Raw genomic sequence first — 24,205 nt, 5'->3', positions numbered from 1 at the left:
CAAAGTTACAATAGCACTGAAAAAAGTGACTTAGAAACATAGAAGTCTGACGGCAGAAAAAGACCTCATGGTCCATCTAGTCTGCCCTTATACTATTTTCTGTATTTTATCTTAGGATGGATATATGTTTATCCCAGGCATGTTTAAATTCAGTTACTACCACGTCTGCTGGAAGTTTGTTCCAAGGATCTACTACTCTTTCAGTGAAATAATATTTTCTCATGTTGCTTTTGATCTTTCCCCCAACTAACTTCAGATTGTGTCCCCTTGTTCTTGTGTTCACTTGCCTATTAAAAACAAGACTTATGACTGTTTTTTTCACAGTTACAACCTTTGCAACATCCCCATGGTCACGTGTTCAAAATTCAAGTGCTTGGCAACTGGTTCATACTTACGACCCTTGAAGGATCCCGGGGTTGTGTGATCCCCCTTTTGCAATCTTCTGACAAGCAGAGTCAGTGGGGAAGCCAGATTCATTTAACCAGATTACTTAACCGTGATAAGAAAGTTTGTAAAAGTTCACTTAACAAATTTCTCACTTTAAAAACAGAAATTTTGGGCTCAATTGTGGTTGCAAGAGGACTACCTATCTATCACTTTCTTCTTGACTACTTCTGTTGCAGTGATGGCGAACCTATGACACGCGTGCCACAGGTGGCATGCGTAGCCATATCTGACGGAATGTGAGGCGTTGTCCTATGTCAACTCCCGCATGTGTTTGCAAGTTGGCCAGTTGGTTTTCAGCCTTCTTTTCACCCGGTTTTGCTGACCCCGGGCTTCGAGGAAGCCTCCTGAACACTGGGGATTGTGAAAAATGACCCAGCGGGCCAACCGGAAGTTTGGAGATGAACTTCCGGTTGGCCCGTTGGGTCATTTTTCACTATCCCCAAGGTTCAGGAAAGCGTGGCGGGGTGGGGTTGTACACATGAGCAGGATGAGGAGGGCATTACATTATGGGTGTGGGCACATGCCTGCTATTGCACACCCTTTTAGATTAGATTACATTTATTGGATTTATATGCCGCCCCTCTCCGCAGACTCGGGGCGGCTCACAACAATGGCATAAAACGGTAGGGAAAGCAAGTAGGATGCTTGGCTGCATAGCTAGAGGTATAACAAGCAGGAAGAGGGAGATTATGATCCCGCTATATAGAATGCTGGTGAGACCACATTTGGAATACTGTGTTCAGTTCTGGAGACCTCACCTACAAAAAGATATTGACAAAATTGAACGGGTCCAAGGACGGGCTACAAGAATGGTGGAAGGTCTTAAGCATAAAACGTATCAGGAAAGACTTCATGAACTCAATCTGTATAGTCTGGAGGACAGAAGAAAAAGGGGGGACATGATCGAAACAGTTAAATATATTAAAGGGTTAAATAAGGTCCAGGAGGGAAGTGTTTTTAATAGGAAAGTGAACACAAGAACAAAGGGGCACAATCTGAAGTTAGTTGGGGGAAAGATCAAAAGCAACATGAGAAAATATTATTTTACTGAAAGAGTAGTAGATCCTTGGAACAAACTTCCAGCAGACATGGTAGATAAATCCACAGTAACTGAATTTAAACATGCCTGGGATAAACATATATCCATTGTAAGATAAAATACAGAAAATAGTATAAGGGCAGACTAGATGGACCAGGAGGTCTTTTTCTGCCGTCAGACTTCTATGTTTCTATGTTTCTACATAGTGACAAATCCAATACCCACCAATCCAATTACAATTTTAAGTTAAGAAATTCATAAAACAATCCCAATATATATATAAAACAAGCACACAATCAATCAAACACCAAAACAACATGGGCAAGGGGGAGATGTTTTAGTTCCCCCATGCCTGATGGCAGAGGTGGGTTTTAAGGAGTTTACGAAAGGCAAGGAGGGTGGGGGCAATCCTAATCTCAGGGGGGAGCTGGTCCCAGAGGGTCGGAGCCACCACAGAGCAGGCTCTTCCCCTGGGTCCCGCCAGACAACATTGTTTAGTCGACGGGACCCGAAAAAGGCCGACTCTGTGGGACCTAACCGGTCGCTGGGATTCGTGCGAGCTAAAAAGTTTTGCCATCACTGTTCAATTGTGACCAAGAAGGATGGTTAGACTTATTATGAAGTATCACTAGAAGAATGGATCCAGAAATTTCATCTTATTTAGACTAATGAGAAAGAGAAGGTCCAAGCTGTTCAAAATTTGAGATGGAAGCAATTTCATAGAAGCATGCGGGCTCCTCCTCCCAAACAATTCTACAAGTTGCAAGTTTTGATAGGTTCTATTACAATGCAGATTAGAAGGAATTGAAGCGCTTTGGTCTAAAAGGGAGGAGTTTTGCTTGTTTGATAGGACAAGAAGAAGCTTTTTTTAAGTCCTGCCTTTTCAACTTTCGATTTTACTTTTTCCAGAGGAAGCAACCCTTTCCTGTTGAATCCATCTTCGAGTGAAAAGTATTTTTCAGCTGGGTTGATATGGCACGGAGGTTAGTTTGGGCAATCATCCCTTGCTGTGTAGGAGCTTCAAGATAGTGACAGTTATAGGCAAAGCAAGATGGATATTTGAAATCCTGTCGTGATTTTTGTATGCTATTCCATCATCTTTATAAAATACAGTACTTACAAAAGATTTAGAGTTTTATAAGCGGGAATACCGGATTAATTTTAGGAGCCAGAATTGATTATGTGACAAGTATGAGCTTTTTAAATTTAGACACACATTTCATGATGTTTGAATCCTTTAAAAAAGATCCTTTGTTGATTAAATTTGTTTGCTTCGAGGCATTTTTCTTCATCATGTAGACTTTTAAATAAGTTTTCAGTTCACCAGATGAATTTCTTAGTATCCGTTGTTTTAAGATAGAGGTTATTTATTCTATAATGCAATAGAAATATCTTATTGTAACTGAAATTGGATGTCAAAAGGACTTTTGAATTATAAATTTGTGTCTGATAATTGCTGTTATGTATAATTATAAAGCTGGGTTTCTGAGGTCTGGCAGAATTTGGGATAGAGAATGTTTTCTCAGAAATAGCATTATTCAAAGTTCACGAAATATCTTCCAATAGCCTGATTAGGAATGGCAATATTTTAAGAAATTGGGGAGTTTGATTAAAGAAATGCATTAAGAGTATGTTACGATGAGAGCTTTCTGTCTTGTGACTGCAGGTATAACATACTCTTTCCTTGTTCAGAAATAGCCTTAAAAGCATTGCTTTTCTCAACATAGCTGAGATGTTTGGCAGTGTGAAATTTTGGGACATTTAGAGAAAGAGTTTTTGCAGAGCAAGTCAAAATCTGTTTATATAAAGGCTACTTGGATCAGATCCAAATTCTATGTGGATCTGTGACAGTGTAGAATGAATTATTATTACACACTTGTGTGAAAGTATCATATGATCCTGCCCTAAGTTCCTTTGCCATCTATTTTAGAATGTAATAAAATTAAATTTCTTGGGGTGTTTTTTTTTTTAAAATAATCTTTGAAGAGGAAGTAAAATTGAAATGGTGCGTTTTGCAGATTTTCACCATGGCAGATAACTGAATGGAGATTTGTTTGTGTGGATGGACATCATTTTGTTTCTCGGAATGAGCGGCTCGGGTTTCAAAGGGCCCTGTTCATTCCAAGAAACCTGAGCAAATGAAAAAGCCGCTCAGTTTTGTTGCTGTATAGATTCAGTAGCTTCTACTCAGGTTAAGTAAAAAGAGGTTGTAAATTGAAGGTACCTGATGAATAGGTTGTTGGGCAATTGTACATAAGACTTATAATGATTTAGCTTTACTAGATAAATGGTCAAAGCAATGGAAACTGCAGTTTAATGTTTCCAAATGTAAAATAATGCACTTGGGGAAAAGGAATCCTCAATCTGAGTATTGTATTGGCAGTTCTGTGTTAGCAAATACTTCAGAAGAGAAGGATTTAGGGGTAGTGATTTCTGACAGTCTCAAAATGGGTGAACAGTGCAGTCAGGCGGTAGGGAAAGCAAGTAGGATGCTTGGCTGCATAGCTAGAGGTATAACAAGCAGGAAGAGGGAGATTTTGATGCCGCTATATAGAATGCTGGTGAGACCACATTTGGAATACTGTGTTCAGTTCTGGAGACCTCACCTACAAAAAGTTATTGACAAAATTGAACGGGTCCAAAGACGGGCTACAAGAATGGTGGAAGGTCTTAAGCATAAAACGTATCAGGAAAGACTTAATGAACTCAATCTGTATAGTCTGGAGGACAGAAGGAAAAGGGGGGACATGATCGAAACATTTAAATATATTAAAGGGTTAAATAAGGTCCAGGAGGGAAGTGTTTTTAATAGGAAAGTGAACACAAGAACAAGGGGACACAATCTGAAGTTAGTTGGGGGAAAGATCAAAAGCAACATGAGAAAATATTATTTTACTGAAAGAGTAGTAGATCCTTGGAACAAACTTCCAGCAGACGTGGTAGATAAATCCACAGTAACTGAATTTAAACATGCCTGGGATAAACATATATCCATCCTAAGATAAAATACAGAAAATAGTATAAGGGCAGACTAGATGGACCATGAGGTCTTTTTCTACCGTCAGTCTTCTATGTTTCTATGTTTCTATTATTATTATTATTATTTATTGGATTTGTATACCACCCCTCTCCGTAGCCTCGGGGCGGCTAACAACAGTAATAAAAAACATCATGCAAATCCAATACTAAAAACAACTAAAAACACCCTTATTATAAAACTAAACATCCATATAACAAACATACCATGCATAAATTATAAAGGCTTAGGGGGAAAGAATGTCTCAATTCCCCCATGCCTGACGACAGAGGTGGGTTTTAAGGAGCTTACGAAAGGCAAGGAGGGTGGGGGCAATTCTAATCTCTGGGGGAGTTGATTCCAGAGGGTCGGGGCCGCCACAGAGAAGGCTTTTCCCCTGGGCCCCGCCAAGCGACATTGTTTTGTTGACGGGACCCGGAGAAGGCCCACTCTGTGGGACCTAACCGGTCGCTGGGATTCGTGCGGCAGAAGGCGGTCTCGTAGATACCCTGGTCCGGTGCCATGAAGGGCTTTATAGGTAATGACCAACACTATTATAGGCATCAATTCATGTAGCAACCTTATTTAATAAAGTCAACATGGCAGATATATTGCAGAAACACTCCGTTCTATAATATATTAAAATAATTATCTAATCTCTGCTTTTGAAGAACAGTTTGCAGCTGAGAAGCTTGTTTTGACCCAGGGAAAAACCTTGCATCACTTGGTGACCTGACACTGAATTAACAGAAGTATTTAATATCTTTTGGAACAAAAGGTACCTCACATGTGGGCACAAAACCTTGATTTATAGACCAGCCAACTGCCAGCTAATTACCCCTATTGCTTTGCTGCTCTCAGTCTGATATGTGGATTAACAGCTCGCTGTGTGATCTTTTTGGTAATCCCATCCAGATTTCATGTTGTAAAAAATCAGTTCGTGCAAGCTGTTAACCTTGAGTAAAGTTGAAGCAGTCCTTTCAAAGTACAGAGAGTTAAAAAAAAAAAGTGGGGAAATTCGACGTCTGGAAAAAATCCCAGGGGCTTATAAATGCCTTTTCCTCTCACAAACCAAAATAAACAGGATACAGCTAAATGGCCACAACACAGAATTAATGCATGCCATATTAATAATTGGAATAGCTCAGTGTGGAAGTAAGTGACAAGGAAAGTCACTCCAGTAGTTCATTTATTTAGATAAGTTGCATTCACGCTGGCTTTTTGGGTGTTGTTGAGCTATATTTTCTGCTGTTCTCCACCATTTATTATACTGTTTCGGGTTGCTTGGGGTTCTAGCTCCATAGCAACTAGATAGTCACAAATTCTCCTTCCTACACAAGCATATATATTAACCATATATAATTATACATATTTCCCATTTCTGTAAAAATATATATATGTGACTATGCAGTTACTACACTGCATTCCTTATGGGTTTGATAAAATTGGCCAGGCAGATAGTAAGAGAGGTGAGTGTTCCCATATGTAGCCAAGACCTATGCCATGTAGAGTTGTATAGGCAATAATCAATGCCTTCATTCTGCATGGCATCCAGTGCAGCTTGCGAAGCAGAAAAGTTACACAGGCAACGTGAGGGTATGTCCATCACTGTCTGTGCTGCTTCATTCTGGATCAGTTGAAGTTTCTGGATGGTCTTCAAGGGCAGCCCTATGTAGATAAGAAAGAATGTGGCTTATAAGCCTGATTCTATCATCATCATGGTTTTCTCCAAGGCAGTGCCAGTTGATACATAAATACTATAAGTTGACTAATCCTAAACTTTTATTTATTATAAATGAGATGTGTTTATCTATCTATCTATCTATCTACCTACCTACCTACCTACCTACCTACCTACCTACTTACTTACTTACTTACTTATTTATTGGATTTGTATGCCGCCCCTCTCCGGAGACTCGGGGCGGCTAACAACAGTAATAAAACAATGTACAATAATAATCCAATAAATACTAAAAATGATTTAAAAACCCATTAATATAAAAAAACCCCAAACATAGATACAGACATACCATACATGAAATTGTAAAGGCCCATGGGGAAAGAGCATCTCAATTCCCCCATGCCTGGCGGCAGAGGTGGGTTTTAAGTAGCTTACGAAAGGCAAGGAGGGTGGGGGCAAGTCTAATCTCTGGGGGGAGTTGGTTCCAGAGGGTCGGGGCCGCCACAGAGAAGGCTCTTCCCCTGGGTCCCGCCAAGCGGCATTGTTTGTCATAGCCAGTCACACTAATTGTTCATTTTAGCATGAGCATGAATAGAGCACAGTTTGCGCCATAGATTTAAAACCGTGCTATCTGGAATTTCAAAGCCGGCCTTTTTCAGCGAATGCAGATGCAGATAGAAAAGAATATTTGTACTTCATGGTTGGAACTGTGAGGTCCTTGCTGCTCTCAGCAGAACATCTGCAAGATAACCAACCTCAGAGCACCAAGGACCTCACACATGCTGATAATACACTTGGCCGGAGATTGCACAAAACATAAACAGGATTGTGGGCAGAAGTTCACATCTCTATCTTACTGGCCAAAGAGTTGTGCTAAAGGCATCTCAAGGCCAGTACAATACACAGGCACATTTCTTTAAGATAAATCGTTAAAGCTAGCTCTAAAATCAGGTTGGTCTCCAAACTGTGGCAAAGCTAAGATAAGCTACTGATACATTTTGGTCGTGACAGTTTTCAAGTTGCCCTTTGATGGAAATTATGGTATATTTCCTCCCTTCCATTGAGTCTTGTCTAATGGTTAAGAAGTTACATATCAGGCGGTAGGGAAAGCAAGTAGGATGCTTGGCTGCATAGCTAGAGGTATAACAAGCAGGAAGAGGGAGATTATGATCCCGCTGTATAGAGTGCTGGTGAGACCACATTTGGAATACTGTGTTCGGTTCTGGAGACCTCACCTACAAAAAGATATTGACAAAATGGAACGGGTCCAAAGACGGGCTACAAGAATGGTGGAAGGTCTTAAGCATAAAACGTATCAGGAAAGGCTTCATGAACTCAATCTGTATAGTCTGGAGGACAGAAGGAAAAGGGGGGACATGATCAAAACATTTAGATATGTTAAAGGGTTAAATAAGGTCCAGGAGGGAAGTGTTTTTAATAGGAAAGTGAACACAAGAACAAGGGGACACAATCTGAAGTGAGTTGGGGGAAAGATCAAAAGCAATATGAGAAAATATTATTTGACTGAAAGAGTAGTAGATCCTTGGAACAAACTTCCAGCAGACGTGGTAGATAAATCCACAGTAACTGAATTTAAACATGCCTGGGATAAACATATATCCATCCTAAGATAAAATACAGGAAATAGTATAAGGGCAGACTAGATGGACCATGAGGTCTTTTTCTGCCATCAGACTTCTATGTTTCTATCAGAATAGCTCATATCCAATGTCACTTCTGGCTGTTTACTGGAAAGTAATATATCTCTGACCCAACAGGCTACAAAGGCTTGTTTCTCCCCCTCCCCAAATAACTGGATTGTTTATTATATTTGCTATAAATTGTTCAAGGTGGGCTTTTCGCAGACATCAATGGGAACAGCATCAAAGAAGAGAGAAAGTGTTTTAGCCACTGCAATGTATTTATAGCTACGTATATATGTATGATGTAGATACAGACTGGCTACTTAGCTTGTTTCCCACGTATTTTATTAATGTTTTAATTACCAGGTTTTGCACCCCCCCTCGTTTTCTAATGTAAAATGAAGGAGGCAGAGCCTACTTATATTGCAAATTCAATCCTTTAGGTAATGAGTGATGGCGAACCTTTTTTCCCTCGGGTGCTGAAAGAGCATGCACGCACACTATCGCACCTGTGCGAGTGCCCACACCCATAATTCAATGCCTGGGGAGGGTGAAAACAGCTTCCCCGGCCCTCTGGAGGCCTCCTGGAAGCCCCCTGAAGGATGGAAATGGCCTGTTTCCCAATTTCTATTGGGCTTGTTTTTTTGCCCTCTCCAGGCTCCAAACGCTTCATTGGAGCTGGGGGAGGGTAAAATACCCTTCCCCATCCCCCTGGAGGCTCTCTGGAAGCCAAAAACGCCCTCCGGAAGCCTCTGTGTGCGCCAACAATTAATCAGCTGGCTGGCACACACATGCACATTGGAGCTGAGCTAGGGCAATGGCTCTCGTGCCAGCAGATATGGCTCCACGTGGCACCTGTGCCATAGGTTCGCCATCCCTGGCCTAGGACATCTTCATTTATACATACAGTTTGAAATCTACAAATAGAAGCTACTGCACTAGTTTTATTTGGGAGAGATACCACCGTGCCATAACAATTTTAAAAGTTTACATCAAGTGTAGAAAATAAAAATGTATAGGGGGCCTAGTGTAAAATTACTAAAAAATGGTATTACAAATGCATAGTCAAAGATTGTTTGAAATTTTTTTAAACTCCTTAAGAACAGAATTCAATAATTAACTTTTTGCCAGATTTTTTCCATAGCTGAGCCTACTTTGTGGAAAAATCTCTTCCCAGCAGACTCCATGTTTCCAATAAGCATTGGAGCTACTCTCCAAAAGATCCTGTCCCTGGAAATATTCAATTTTGAGCTTTTGGTTTTAAATCAGGATATTAAATTCAACTTGGAAACGAGCTGATTGTCTGTCTATCCATCCGTCTGTCTGTCTATCTATCTATCTATCTATACCAGGGGTCCCCAAACTTTTTACATAGGGGGCCAGTTCACTGTCCCTCAGACTGTTGGAGGGCCGGACTATAAAAAAAACCTATGAACAAATCCCTATGCACACTGCACATACCTTATTTAAAGTAAAAAACAAAATGGGAACAAATACAATATTTAAAATAAAGAAGAAGTAATAAGTAATTAAGTAATTAATAATTAAGTAATAAAGTAATTTATATTTCTTTATTAACAAGTAAATTTAAACTTAAATCAACAAACTCCATTTCTCCTTCCTTCCTTCCCTCCCTCCTTCCTCTCCACTTCTCTCTTCCCTCTTCCTTTTCTCTCATTTGTTTCATTTTCCTCTCCCTCGTTCTTTCCCTCCATCATTTACTAATTTTTCTCTCTCTCTCCCTCTCTCCCTCTTTCTCTTTCTTTTTTCTCTGTCCCTCTCGCTCTTTCTTTCTCTCTCTTCTCTTTCTCACTCACTCTCTTTAACTCTCCCTCTTTGTATCTCTCACACTTTCTCTCTCTCCCCCTCTCTCTATTTCTCCCTTTCTCTTTCTCCCTTTCTATCTCTCCTCTTCATTTCTCTCTCCCTCTCTATTTCTCTCTCTTATTATATCGATCGGTAAAATCTCGTGTGCTGCCACGGGCCGGTTAAAAGACCTCAGCGGGCCGTAGTTTGGGGACCGCTGATCTATACTGTTCGGCTTATATCTTTGTAGTTCCTGGTCTCGATGTCACTTTAGACATCAATCCCTTTCACCCCAGTTGTTAGGGTGAGAAAAGTTGTAGTCTAATAACAACTGGGTCTCTAAGACTGGAATAGTTCCAATGGTTGTGTGTTGTAGCAGTTGGAAATTTCCAAGTGGTCTTTAAAGGCAGGATGTCTTTGTGCATTGTAACAACTGTTTGAGAGCTAAATGAAAGAAATAGATCAAATGATCTTAAGATAGTAAAACTCCAGATCCAAATGCTTGTGCATCTGAATTCGATAGAAATCTGATTTCACAGACAACAATTCTCCAGGTTGTGTCAGGTTTAAAGCCTTCTTTGATCTTCTACCCCAAATCGTTTAACTTGAAAATCTTGGATTGAATCTAGAAAAGTTTTTGTGCAGAGAAACATATACAGTGATCCCTCGATTATCGCGAGGGTTCCGTTCCAAGACCCCTCGCGATAATCGATTTTTCGCGATGTAGGGTTGCGGAAGTAAAAACACCATCTGCGCATGCGCACCCTTTTTTTCATGGCCGCGCATGCGCAGATGGTGGAGTTTGCGTGGGCGGCGGGGAAGACCCAGGGAAGGTTCCTTCGGCCGCCCAACAGCTGATCTGCTCGGTAGCGCAGCAGCAGCGAGCAGACGAAGATCGGGGTTTCCCCTTTGCGTGGGCGGCGGGGAAACCCCGATCTTCGTCTGCTCGCTGCTGCTGCGGCCGCCCAGCAGCTGATCTGCTTGGTAGCGCAGCAGCAGCGAGCAGACGAAGATCGGGGTTTCCCCGCTGCCCACGCAAAGGGGAAACCCCGATTCGGCTCCTCGCTGCTACCGCGCTGCCAAGCAGATCAGCTGCTGGGCGGCCGAAGGAACCTTCCCTGGGTCTTCCTCACTGATGCCCCCGCTCGCCCGCCCACCCGCCGCCCGCCAGCAAGAGGGGGAGAGATAGAGAAAGAGAGAGAAGGAAAGAAAGAGATGAGAGAGGGAGGAAGAGAGTGTGAGAGAGGAAGAAGCAAGATAGAGAAAGAGAGAGAGAAAGAAAGATGAGAAAGGAAGGAAGAGAGTGACGTCATCGGGTGGGAAAAATCGCGATATAGCGTTTCGCGAAGAACGAGATCGCGAAAATCGAGGGATCACTGTATTTCATATTGAGATGGTGTCCTTTCCATAAGTCACCAAAAATCTAATTGCAATGGTCCAGAACTCAATTATGTATGTAAGTTGTACTGGTTGTTAAACAGGTCAACACATCATCATGTCTGTAATTGTACCCAATTTTATGTCCCTTTTTTGTGACAGTCATTAAGTGCCATAGTTATTAAGTATAGCCATTGTCCACAGTGGGGAAATGCTGGTTTCTTATTTTTTTAAAAAAGGTTGTAAATCATGCTTATGTGACTGGTCCCCTAAATGGGATCACATGACCATGGAGGGGGTTTGGCCATTGGAACTTCAAATCTGAGACTTGACCACATTTTTGGAGGTGTATCATACATTCAAATTGGTTGGTAAGCAACTGATTGTAAATCAAGACTACTTATATATGATATACAGTGATACCTCGTCTTACAAACCCCTCGTCATGCAAAATTTTCAAGATACAATCCCGGGGTTTAAGGTTTTTTTGCCTCTTCTTCCAAACTATTTTCACCTTACAAACCCAAGCCACAGCCACTGGGATGCCCCACCTTCGGACTTCCGTTGCCAGTGAAACACCCGTTTTTGCGCTGCTGGGATTCCTCTGAGGCTCCCCTCCATGGGAAACACCACCTCCGGACTTCCGTGTTTTTGCGATGCTGCAGGGGAGCCTCAGCAAAATCACAGCATCACAAAATCATGGAAGTCCGGAGGTGGGGTTTCGAGGATTTCCGTGTTTTTGCGATGCTGCAATTTTCTTGAGGCTCCCCTCGTTGGGAAACCCCACCTCCGGATTTCCGTTGCCAGCACCCATTTTTGTGCTGCTGGGATTCCCCTGCAGCATCACAAAAACACAGAAGTCCAGAGGTGGGGTTTCCCATGGAGGGAAAGGGTAGTAGATGCTTGGAACAAACCTCCAGCAGACGTGGTTGGTAAATCCACAGTCACTGAATTGAAACATGCCTGGGATAAACATAGATCCATCCTAAGATAAGATACAGGAAATAGCATAAGGGCAGACTAGATGGACCAAGAAGTCTCTTTCTCCTGTCAATTTTCTATGTTTCTAAAGTGACTTGTGTCTTTTTTTTTTTAACTAAGACCATTACAATATTCCTATGGAAATGTGATCAAAATTCAGATGTTTGAGAGCTGGCTCATATTGATGACATCATGTGATCCCCTTTTGCAAGCATAGTCGTTTAACAGCCGTCTTACTAACTGAACAACTGTGATGATTAAGTAAAAGTAGCCAGAAAGTTCATAAAACGAGATAAAACTCACTTCACAGCTGCCTCACTTATTAGGAACCGAAGTTTTTGGCTCAGTTGTAAGTCGTACACCGAGGGCTACCTGTAAAATGTTTCCAGCTCATGGATTAAAGCGCACAGTGATATTTGTGCCAAGTGTTAAGGATGGATAACACAAGACAATTGTGCTAGGTTCAGGTTGCAGGAATGGTTTTAGGGTGTTCGTTTTTAAAATGAACTTCTGTATAAAGTTCACATTTGGGTGTTGTTCCTCTGAAGTTGCATGGAAAAGAGGATTTGACTGCAGTGGTTATGGTTAGATCTGGAATGGTGGCTATTTTAAGAAAACAATCCACCCACTCCCTTTTGTCCTTGATACAATTTGCTTCACTGGGGAATGCAAGTCTTTTGGCAGCTTGTGTTTTCAAGGATGCCCTTGTAAATCTATAGCCTGGAGTGTAGCTTTGTCTTCAGTGTGTACAAATGCCAGTTGCTAAGGTACATATTTTGTGCTCGTGTATTTTTGTGTGTCGGCCAAATAGAGCCACTGTGCATAAAATTCTTTGAAAACTTTTGAGTTCGAATAGAGTAAGCATAGGGCAAAGAGCAATTAACCATTAAAAATAGTCTCAAAATGGGTGAGCAGTGTGGTCGGGCAATAGGAAAAGCAAGTAGGATGCTTGGCTGCATAGCTAGAGGTATAACAAGCAGGAAGAAGGAGATTGTGATCCCCTTATATAGAGCGCTGGTGAGACCACATTTGGAATACTGTGTTCAGTTCTGGAGACCTCACCTACAAAAAGATATTGACAAAATTGAACGGGTCCAAAGACGGGCTACAAGATTGGTGGAAGGTCTTAAGCATAAAACGTATCAGGAAAGACTTAATGAACTCAATCTGTATAGTCTGGAGGACAGAAGGAAAAGGGGGGACATGATCGAAACATTTAAATTTGTTAAAAGGTTAAATAAGGTTCAGGAGGGAAGTGTTTTTAATAGGAAAGTGAACACAAGAACAAGGGGACACAATCTGAAGTTAGTTGGGGGAAAGATCAAAAGCAACATGAGAAAATATTATTTGACTGAAAGAGTAGTAGATCCTTGGAACAAACTTCCAGCAGACGTGGTTGGTAAATCCACAGTAACTGAATTTAAACATGCCTGGGATAAACATATATCCATTGTAAGATAAAATACAGGAAATAGTATAAGGGCAGACTAGATGGACCATGAGGTCTTTTTCTGCCGTCAGTCTTCTATGTTTCTACCTTTAAAAACAAACACATAACAACAACATATCTTAATTCTGAATGGAGCCTCACAATGTACAGCTGTTTGGAGAAGAAGAATGTACATGAGCTCAACCCAGCTGCCTGAGTTATAGAAATTATAGTTAAATTCTTCTATTTCGTTTGCTTAAGGAAATCTATGTCCACAGTTGTATGTGTCTCTCCATACAGGTAGTCTTCAATTTATAACAGGTCATTTGGTGACCATTTGAAGTTACAATGGCACTGAAAAACCTTACTTATGACCCTTTTACACACTTAGGACCATTACAGTATCCACATGTCACGTTATAAAAATTCAAACACTTGTGCCACTGATTCGTATTTATAATGATGGGAGTGTCCTGGTGTCACGCCGTCACCTTTTACAACCTCCTGACAAACAAAGTCAATGGGGAAACCAGATTCACTTGGCAACCGTGGTGCTACTACTACTACTATTATTATTATCATTATTATTATTATTATCATTATTATTATTCATTAGATTTGTATGCTGCCCCTCTCCGTAGACTTGGGGCGGCACATAGCAACAATAAAACAATGTACAACAAATCTAATAATTTAAAAAACACTAAAAAACCCATTATTTAAAAGCAAACATACCCACAAACATACGATACATAAATTGTATAGGCCTGGGGGAGATGTCTCAATTCCCCCATGCCTGACGGCAGAGGTGGGTTTTAAGGAGTTTATGAAAGGCGAGGAAGGTGGGGGCAGTTCTAATCTCCGGGGGGAGCTGGTTCCAGAGGGTCGGGGCCGCCACAGAGAAGGCTCTTCCCCTGGGGCCCGCCAAACGACATTGTTTAGTCGACGGGACCCGGAGAAGGCCAACTCTGGGACCTAACCGGTCGCTGGGATTCGTGCGGCAGAAGGCGGTCCCGGAGATATTCTGGTCCGATGCCATGAAGGGGCTTTATAGGTCATAACCAACACTTTGAATTGTGACTGGAAACTGATCGGCAACCAATGCAGACTAAGACTAACTTATCAATTGCAGTGATTCGCTTAACAACGGTGGCAAAAGAGGTCATAAAATGGGGCAAAATTCACTTAACAAATGTCTCACTTAGCAGCAGAGATTTTGGGCTCAATTGTACTTGCAAGTCGAGGATGATTTGGGTCTGATCCAGGATTAGGACCGAGTGTTGAGGAAGTTGAATACACGTCTGTTGCTTGAGACTTCTAGACCAGTGTTTCCCAACCTTGGCAACTTGAAGATATCTGGACTTCAACTCCCAGAATTCCCCAGCCAGCATTCGCCGCCTGGGGAATTCTGGGAGTTGAAGTCCAAATATCTTCAAGTTGCCAAGGTTGGAAAACACTGTTCTAGACCAGTGTTTTTCAACCAGTGGTGCCGCGAGACATGGTCAGGTGTGCCGCAAAGCTCAGCAAGAGAGAGAAAGCGAGAGAGAAAGAAAGCGAGAGAGAAAGAAAGCAAGAGAGAAAAGAAAGCAAGAGAGAAAGAGAGAGAAAGAAAGAAAGTAAGAAAGAGAGGCAGGGAAGGAGGGAGAGATAGAAAGAGAGCAAAAAAGAGAGGAAGGAAGGAGGAGAGAAAGAGGGAGAGAAATAGAGCGAAAGGTAGGAAGAGAGAGAGATAATTTTTTTGTCCAAACTTTTTTTAGCCCTCCCACTCCTCCCCGCTCAATGTGCCCCATGATTTTGTATATGTAAAAAATGTGCTGCAGCTCAAAAAAGGTTGCAAATCTCTGTTCTAAACAACGTCTAGACCAGTGATTTTCAACCTTTTTTGAGCCGCGGCACATTTTTTACATTTACGAAACTCTGGGGCACATTGAGGGGGGGGGGGGGCGGCTAAAAAAAGTTTGCACAAAAAATTCTCTCTCTCTCTTCCTCCCTTTCGCTCTATTTCTCTCTCCCTCCCTCCCTCTTTCTCTCCCTCCCTCTTTCTCTCCCTCCCTCTTGCTTTCTCTCTCTTTCCATCCCTCTTTCTTTCTCTTCCTTCCTTCCTCTCTTTTTTGCTGTCTTTCTCTCTCCCTCCCTCTTTCTCTCCCTCCCTCTTGCTTTCTCTCTCTTTCCATCCCTCTTTCTTTCTCTTCCTTCCTTCCTCCCTCTCTTTTTTGCTGTCTTTCTCCCTCCCTCCCTCTATGTCTTTCTCTCTCTCTCCTTCCCTCCCTCTCTTTCTCTCTCTCTTGTTTTCTTTCTCTCTCTCTCTCTTGTTTTCTTTCTCTCTTTCTTCCTTTCTTTCTCTCTCTGAGCTTCGCGGCACACCTGACCATGTCTCACGGCGGCACACTGGTTGAAAAACACTGGTCTAGACAGCTGGCTTCGCATTTCCTTGCCACAGACAAGTGTAATATCAACCAAACGGTTCCTGATTTTGAATTTCAAAATTCCAAATTTGAGCTTTATTCCTTTTTCCTAGTTTCTTTTACAACTTAAATGTGGAAAAAATAGAAGTTTCGTCTTCTAAAAGTCCACATTATTTTTCTAAACCTAAATGCCACCTTTTTGCCATTGTTACGCTAAGGAACAGCCTGATTAATTCTGTGCTATATTTCATAATTTGAAAGCCTTAATTTACCCTAAGTATTCATTTAGACCACTTCTGTGTGGCAAAATAAAAATTAAAAGTCTCTAAGGAAAAAAATGGCTAGTATTTCTAGCAAATTAATGTTTCTATTTTGAGAACAAAATGTAATGACTCTAATTAAATTGCCACAGTGTGGCATTTCTATAGAGATGGCAGATTTTTGAGAAAGTAAATTACCCATAAAAGTTACTTGCAATAAATTTATCATTTTTGGTTCGCGTTACTCATTTTCTTGGCATGAAATAATACTAGAGCTTTGAAATTTGTAGGAGCATGGTTAGATACACAATACAATAATGCATACTTAGGGGAAGGTATTGAACAAACTTTTTTTTTGCTTATTCTATTTTTACTTCAGAAGTATTTACTTAGATATGATAGTAGTATTTCCATGTGAAGCAAATCCAATGGATAGGTAAAATGTTTAAAATTATACCCATGCATTATTTATTGAAATTGTTTCTATATCATTTTTCTGTGCACTTAAGCTTCAAAGTGATATACCGTTTTTAAAATGCAATAACAGTAATATCACACAGAAGAGCACAACCAGTGATATCATAATAATATAAAGGGAAAACATTTTAAATTTAAAAAATCCAGCAAAAAAGCTGCCAGATAGGACATGAATTTGGTTAATAAATAAAATCTGTTTGACAATGAAATATAGAAATGTATTTATTTGTTTGTTTATTTATCCAATACACAATGAGGGTTTTAGTGGGTATATATCTATATACACACAGTAAAATACATGATGAAGGTTATAGAGGAGATACTGATAGTAAAATATATCTAAGAAATAATAGAAAAGAAGGTATAGTAATGGAACGTATCAATGAAAGAATAGAAGAAGAGATATAGGAATAGAAGAAAGGTATAGGAGATATAGGAGAGCAATAGGACAGGGGACGGAAGGCACTCTAGTGCACTTGTACTCGCCCCTTGTTGAATTGAGGCTTGTTGAAGGGTCTTGCTACCAAAGTAGTTTTATCTGCTGGTATCCAGAACAGGACTTCCTTAGTTCTGGCCTCCTCTTTTATGAAACAGTTTGCTTTTACCTAAAGATTAATTCATCCCTGTTAGATTTCAGAAGAGCCATAAACACATGGCTAATTGATAATGAGCCGGGGTGGCGCAGCAGGTAGAGTGCTGTTCTGCAGGCCACTGAAGCTGGCTGTAGATATGTAGGTCAGCGGTTCAAATCTCATCACCGGCTCAAGGTTGACTCAGCCTTCCATCCTTCCGAGGTGGATAAAATGAAAACCCGGATTGTGGGGGCAATAGGCTGGCTCTGTTAAAAAGTGCTATTGCTAACATGTTGTAAGCCGCCCTGAGTCTAAGGAGAAGGGTGGCATAAAAATTGAATGAATGAATGAATGAACCAACCAACCAACAAACAAACAAATAAATACATAAATAAGTAAGTAAGTAAGTAAGTAAGTAAGTAAGTAAGTAAGTAAGTAAGTAAAGTAAGTAAGTAAGAAAGACCTTCAGGGCATTGTTAGGCTGAGCGGGTCTTCCATTATAGCATAATTTTAGACTTTTGCTTTTACTCTTGTTTTTCATAGTCTCTTTTTTTGCAAGCTTTTCAAAGCCAGTCCAGAGTGGATGGTACAGCTTGACTTGCGGCCACAATTGATCCCCAAATTTCTGTTGCTATGTGAGACATGTTAAGCGAGTTTTGCCATGTTTTACAACCTTTCTTGCTACATTTGTTAAGTGAATCATGGCAGTGGTTAAATTAGTAACACAGTTGTTAAGTGAATCTGGCTTCCCCATCAAAGGTGGCCAAGGGTGATCCCACGGCTTCATAACCCTGCAGCTGTCATAAATATGACAAGCGGTTGACAAGCGTCTGAATTTTGATCACGTGACCTGTTGCTGTAATAGTTGTAAATGTAAAAAAAGAAGAAGCTCATGCTATTTTTCCCCAGTGTGCTGCTGCAACTTTGAATAGTCACTCAATGAACTGTTGTAAGTCGAGGATTACTTCTTGTAATAATTACAACATTTTAAGACTAGAGCAGGGGTCAGCAACCCGCAGCTCTGGAGCCACATGTGGCTCTTTCATCCTTCTGCTGTGGCTCCCTGTCACTCAGAATATGCGTCACAACTTCCAATGCGCAATACTCACTGACGTGCAATTTATTAAGCTTTTTAACCCCCAGTAAGCCAACTATGGATAAATGCAAGAAAATAAAAGTTTCAGTAGAAAACATTTTCTAATTCATATATATGCCAATAGTCAAGCACGGGAAGAGTTTTGAGGCTCCTGGTGTTTTCTTTTCTGTGGGAAATGAGTCCATATGGCTCTCTGAGTGTTTAAGGTTGCTGACCGCTAAACTAGATTGCCTTCCATTATAGCTAGCTTAATTTTTACTGCAGCAAACAAGCCTTTCATGGCATACTGTACACCATTTGTGCTTATGAGACATATAATGATGTGCTATTATAACTTCTTTGGAGAGGGGCGGCATACAAATCTAATAAATTGTTGTTGTTGTTGTTGTTGTTGTTGTTGTTGTTGTTGTTATTATTATTATTATTATTATTATTATTATTATTATTATTATTATTACAAACTACTAATGAGACCCTGCTTCTTTCAGACTAACAGGGATGCCAAAGGAAAAATATGATCCTCCAGATCCTCGCAGAATATATACCATCATGTCAGCAGAAGAGGTAGCCAATGGGAAGAAGTCCCACTGGGCAGAGTTGGAAATCTCGGGTAAGGAATCCAATAGATGATCAGATCGAAGGAAAGTAGAACAATTAACACCCTGTGATCTGGACTCTGTGCTCTTATTAAACCTCTTTGAGTAACTGTGTGTCTTTAGCAAATCCTTCTTATACAGGTAGTCCTCGATCTATGACCATAATTCAGGAATATTTAATTCTTTGGTCTTGACATCTATCTTTGCCTGGGAGAAATACAGATTTTGCCTCTTCAGTTAGCCAACAGGAAATTCTGATTCAGGAATAACTTTTAATTTTGTGTATATATATATATATATCAATAGTACTGTCACTGTGACTGCTATATATGTGCCTGTGTGAAAGAGTGTCAAATTAGCTAAACAAACAATTAAGAATTATTCTTGAATCAGAATTTTCTATTGGTTAACCCAGGGGTCGGTAAACGTAAACACTCGAAAGAGCCATTTGGACCCATTTCCCACAGAAAAAAAAACCTGGGAGCCACAAAACCTGGGTGTGCATGGCCAACTTGACATCACTCACTCCCACCCAGTCACATGATCCCCTAGCCACGCCTACCCAGCCAGTCATTAGGCCAGAGAACTGGGAACCACAAAACCCTTCTCTCTCCCTCAACGTTTGAGCCTCTTCCCCCTTCCATCTTGGTCATCGTCCATGGCCGGAGTGCCACTTCTTTCGGTCACTGACCCCCTTGCGCTCCTGCTCAGCCGATCCTTGGTGCTCGTCACTGAACGCCTTGACTTCTCTCCCTCCCCTGCCTGTCTCACATGCACATTGCCTAGAACTACGACGCCTAAAACATGATCTGAGCATTGCCCACAAGATCATATGCTGCAATGTCTTACCAGTCAATGACTACTTCAGCGTCAACCGCAATAACACAAGAGCACGCAACAGATTCAAACTTAATATGAACCGCGCCAAAGTTGACTGTAAACAATATGATTTCAACAATCGAGTTATCGAAGCTTGGAACTCACTACCGGACTCAATAGTGTCAACCCCTAACCCCCAACACTTCTCCCTTAGACTCTCCACGATTGACCTCTCCAGGTTCCTAAGAGGCCAGTAAGGGGCGTACATAAGTGCACTGGTGTGCCTTTCGGCCCCTGTCCAATTGTCTTTCCTTTTTTTTCACCTATCTTATATATTCTCTTCCTTTCATATATCCTCTCCTCTAAGTTCACCTTCACCCTCTTTTTATATTATCACATGTCTATTTTCTTCCTGTGTATTTGTGTATTGGACAAATGAATAAATAAATAAAAAATAAATTGTTATCGCAATGCTTCCTCTACCAGCGACTTCGCAGGGACTCGACCAAACCCCCCCTCTGCCTCCTGAGGCCTTCACCTCAGTCTTCTTCCCCCCTCACGTCATTTAAAAAAAAAAAAGGTAAAAACAAAGTGGTGGCACATGCACATTGCCGTAAATTCTTCTGCAGAAGAGCCACACTCAAGGGGCCAAAGAGCTGCATGTAGCTCGCGAGCTGAGGTTTGCCAATCCCTAGGTTAACTGAAGAGGAGTGTGTGTGTAGTAAAATGTTATTTTCACACTGAATAGGATAAATGCTGTTGGCTTGAAATCATTGTTTGGTACATGATTGGTAGATTTTGTTGCAAGATCAAGTATATGAAGGATGAAAGCTCCACATGTGGCTCCAGAGCTGCGGGTTGCTGACCCCTGCTCTAGTCTTAAAATTAAATCCCTTCATGGCACCGGACCAGAATATCTCCGGGACCGCCTTCTGCCGCATGAATCCCAGCGACCAGTTAGGTCACACAGAGTTGGCCTTCTCTGGGTCCCGTTGACTAAACATTGTCGTTTGGCGGGACCCTGGGTAAGAGCCTTCTCTGTGGCGGCCCTGACCCTTTGGAACCAACTCCCCCCAGATATCAGAGTTGCCCCCACCCTCCTAGCCTTTCCTAAGCTCCTTAAAACCCACCTCTGTCGTCAGGCATGGGGGAATTGACATTTTCCCTCCCCTTATGCTTATAAAATTTATGTATGGTATGCTAGTATGTATGATTGGTTTCTAAATTGGGTTTTTTTAAATTAACTTAAATATTAGATTTGTTTACATTGTATTATTATTGCTGTGAGCCGCCCCGAGTCTGCGGAGAGGGGCAGCATACAAATCTGATTAATAAATAAATACATAAATAATAAATATCTGTTGAGCTTGTAGAAGAAAACTCTTAACTCCCTCTACCTGTTTCTGATTTTAGGTAGAGTGCGCAATTTAAGTCCATCCCTTTGGTCACTGACACACTTGACGGCTCTCCACCTCAACGACAACTATTTAACTCGCATTCCACCTGATATTGCCAAGCTTCATAATCTGGTTTACCTGGATCTCTCATCCAACAAACTCCGAAGTTTACCAGCAGAACTAGGAAACATGGTTTCTCTCAGGTCAGAAGTCTTGAATTCTCTTCCCCAATAACCTCAAATCTAAAAGCGTCTTTGCTGATGTTCTTTTGGCCACTGTATCGAAACTGAACGTTAAAAAGTTATGATTTTTTGTGTAGTTACTTACCAAGCACATCTAAATTATATTGAAGTATCGGTAACCAAAATATCTTTACAATCCCCAAGGCATGTCTCAACATTTGAGCATCCCTAATGTTTGGAAATTGAACGTTGAAAAATTTGATACACCTTTGCACTGAATTGATGAAAAAAATTGTACTGGGGGTAGTAATATTTTTAAATTTTAGCTCTTTGGCATAAGAGCATTGCGGAAGGAAAATGATTTAAGCTATGGATAAATGTTCTGTCGGGCTCTCTGGTAGACTCCTCCCAAAAATTCACAGGTACAAATTTCAGACACACACACGTTTGAAAATTCAAAACAATGTTCTTTATAATGAAAATTCACTTAAACTAAGCCCTCTTTTGGTATAGCAAAGAGCACTCGTCTCCAAACAAACTGGTAATTTGTACAAGTCCCTTATCAGTTCTGTGATACTTAGCTTGCAGCTGTGAGGCAATTCACAGTCCTTCTTCTTTCACAAAGTGAAACACACTTTGCTCTGGTTTAGTTTCCAAGCGGGGAAAAATCAGCACACAAAAAGTCAAAGTCAGTAAAACAGTCACGAAACACAACGATCAGATAATCCTCCACAATGGCCAAACCCACAGGCTGCTCTTTATAGCAGCCTCACTAATCACCACGGCCCCTCCCAACCACAGGCGGCCTCATTTTCTTTGATAATAATCTCTCAGTTGTTGTTGCCTATGCATCGCTCTCCGCATGCGTGGCTGTATCATTAACGCTTGTTCTGAATCCAAGGAGGAGCTAGAGAATTGATCTCCTTCTGAGCTGTCTGTCACACTCTCCTCCTCCCTGTCACTCATGTCTTCTTAGTCAGAGGAGCCTTCATCAGCAGATCCACGGGGGGGGAGGGGGAAACAGGCCTGCAGCATGTGGATGTCTCCCCCACATCCACAGTCCTTGGGGCAGGAGCTGGGCCAGAGCTAACCAGCGCAGATAAATGTCACTACATATGGTAGAAAACTCAACCTGGGACTCCTATTTTGGATAACACTTTATTTTCTAATGTGCCATTCTGGCATTTTTATGTACTTTGGAACAAGCCTACTATCTGCAAAACTACTTGTTCGAAATCTTTTAAGAATTTCTAAGCATCCAAGTAAGGATGTTTATGATCTTGAAAAACAAGCCCAGCTACTGTTCTAAAGCCCGAGGTATTTTTTACATATTCCCCTAAAAATTGGCAATAATTCTTCTAATGTATTGTCCTACTTTATCTGATCCTTTATTTCAATCTGAAATAAAGGTTGGCTACATTTGTGGATTTTCTTTAGCTTTTTGATTAATCCATTGTGATAGCAACTCCTAAACAAGTTATTTTGTTTGTCAACATTGCGATCCAACACTCACTGTATACTTTTATCCTTTATCATCCTTAATGATTGATTTGGAGGTAGCTGATTATACTAACAGACATTCTGATAGGTTTTTCCATATCACTACTTAGAAAAATTTCCCAATGAATGCAGATGTGTAAAACCTCTTTTAAACTGCCTTTATTTACTCTGCTTTTAGGGAATTGCTTTTAAACAACAATTTGTTACGAGTTTTGCCTTATGAACTTGGACGGCTCTTCCAGCTACAAAACCTAGGTCTGAAAGGTAAGGGGTAGTAAGAAATACATATATTTTTTTTGTGCTTAGATCAGGGATGTCTTATTTTGGGGGAAACAGGGTACACTGATGTCAAAACCCCAACTTGTGTCCATATACCCTGTTTCCCCGAAAATAAGACGTACCCCGAAAGTAAGGCATGTCAGAGATTTTGCAGAATTTGGTAATATAAGGCACCCCCCCAAAAATAAGGCGTAGTCAAGTTTACATACAATACGGTGGAAAAACATATGGTACCTTCAAAGCTGTTCATAGCGGTACCGTAATAATGTGGCGTCCCCTGCTGGCCCCTTCCATCGCTTTGTACCGTCCAGTACAGCAGACACAGTCTGCTGCTGTCTCACCGCCATTACAGTCTCCACTACAGTGCGTAGATTGTAGTTCCTCTGGTGGCCGGAAGCTGCAATAGCAGGAGTATACTGTTGTACCATATAAGTGCCGTCGTTTGTGTGTGTGGGTGCCATACTGACAGGTACCGTACCGTAATCAGTGTACCGTACGGTACACTTTCTTTGGGGGTGTCAGCTTTTCTGCCTGTGAATCTGTCTTATTTGAGAAATATAAGGCACCCCCCGAAAATAAGACGTAGCACAACGTTTGGAGCAAAAATTAATATAAGACAGTGTCTTATCTTTGGGGAAACACGGTAGTTGCCAGGAATCAAGGTTAACTCAAGAAACACTTAGATTGGTCTCAGTTAGAGAGAGTCAGCAAAGTGGGTAGGGAAGGTTAAAGTTATTCTCCTGTTAGGAGCAAGATCAACCAGGTACATTTTCCTTTAAAAAAAAAAGCAAGTTCTGTTGGCAAATAGAAGGCCTCTTTGAAGCCCACAAGCATTCTTCGCTTTTGTTTCCCAGTTGCATATACTAATAAGGTTTCTGACCTGTTTACCAGCCCTAAAAAAAGAATCTTAAGCCAAGGAATGTCTTCAAGGACACAACTGCCTTTGAATAATACTTTGAAAACTCCAGTTGCAGATAAAGAGAGGAAAACATTGAATTCCCATGGTTTCCATTAATCTAGTAAAGATGACTTCTGCCCGTATTGTTTTAATTCCAGCCCTGTGACTTTAAAAAATAAAGTTCCAAATACTTCGGCCAAAACATTAAGAAAATAAATTTCATGAAGGACAAAAAGCAGAAAGACTCCGTTTTGGAAGACAGAGCCAGATAAAGAGAGGTTGAGATAAATCTCTTCATTTGATGG

At 41.0% G+C, this 24,205-nt stretch overlaps 1 protein-coding gene across 1 annotated transcript in view; it reads left to right on the top strand.

The window, feature by feature from the left end:
* CNOT6L (CCR4-NOT transcription complex subunit 6 like) overlaps positions 1 to 24,205 on the top strand; it is a 61,623-nt gene that overhangs the window by 17,517 nt on the left and 19,901 nt on the right. The window contains exons 2-4 of the mRNA XM_070756922.1: positions 18,718 to 18,839; positions 21,058 to 21,244; positions 22,902 to 22,987. Of these exons, the coding sequence (XP_070613023.1) occupies positions 18,728 to 18,839; positions 21,058 to 21,244; positions 22,902 to 22,987 (385 nt within the window). The 5' untranslated portion in view covers positions 18,718 to 18,727. The remainder of the gene's footprint in view (positions 1 to 18,717; positions 18,840 to 21,057; positions 21,245 to 22,901; positions 22,988 to 24,205) is intronic.

This window comes from Erythrolamprus reginae, chromosome 7 (genome assembly GCF_031021105.1).
Source record: "Erythrolamprus reginae isolate rEryReg1 chromosome 7, rEryReg1.hap1, whole genome shotgun sequence".
In the NCBI taxonomy this organism is placed as follows: Eukaryota; Metazoa; Chordata; class Lepidosauria; order Squamata; family Dipsadidae; genus Erythrolamprus; species Erythrolamprus reginae.
This window is presented reverse-complemented; position numbering and strand designations above follow the sequence as displayed.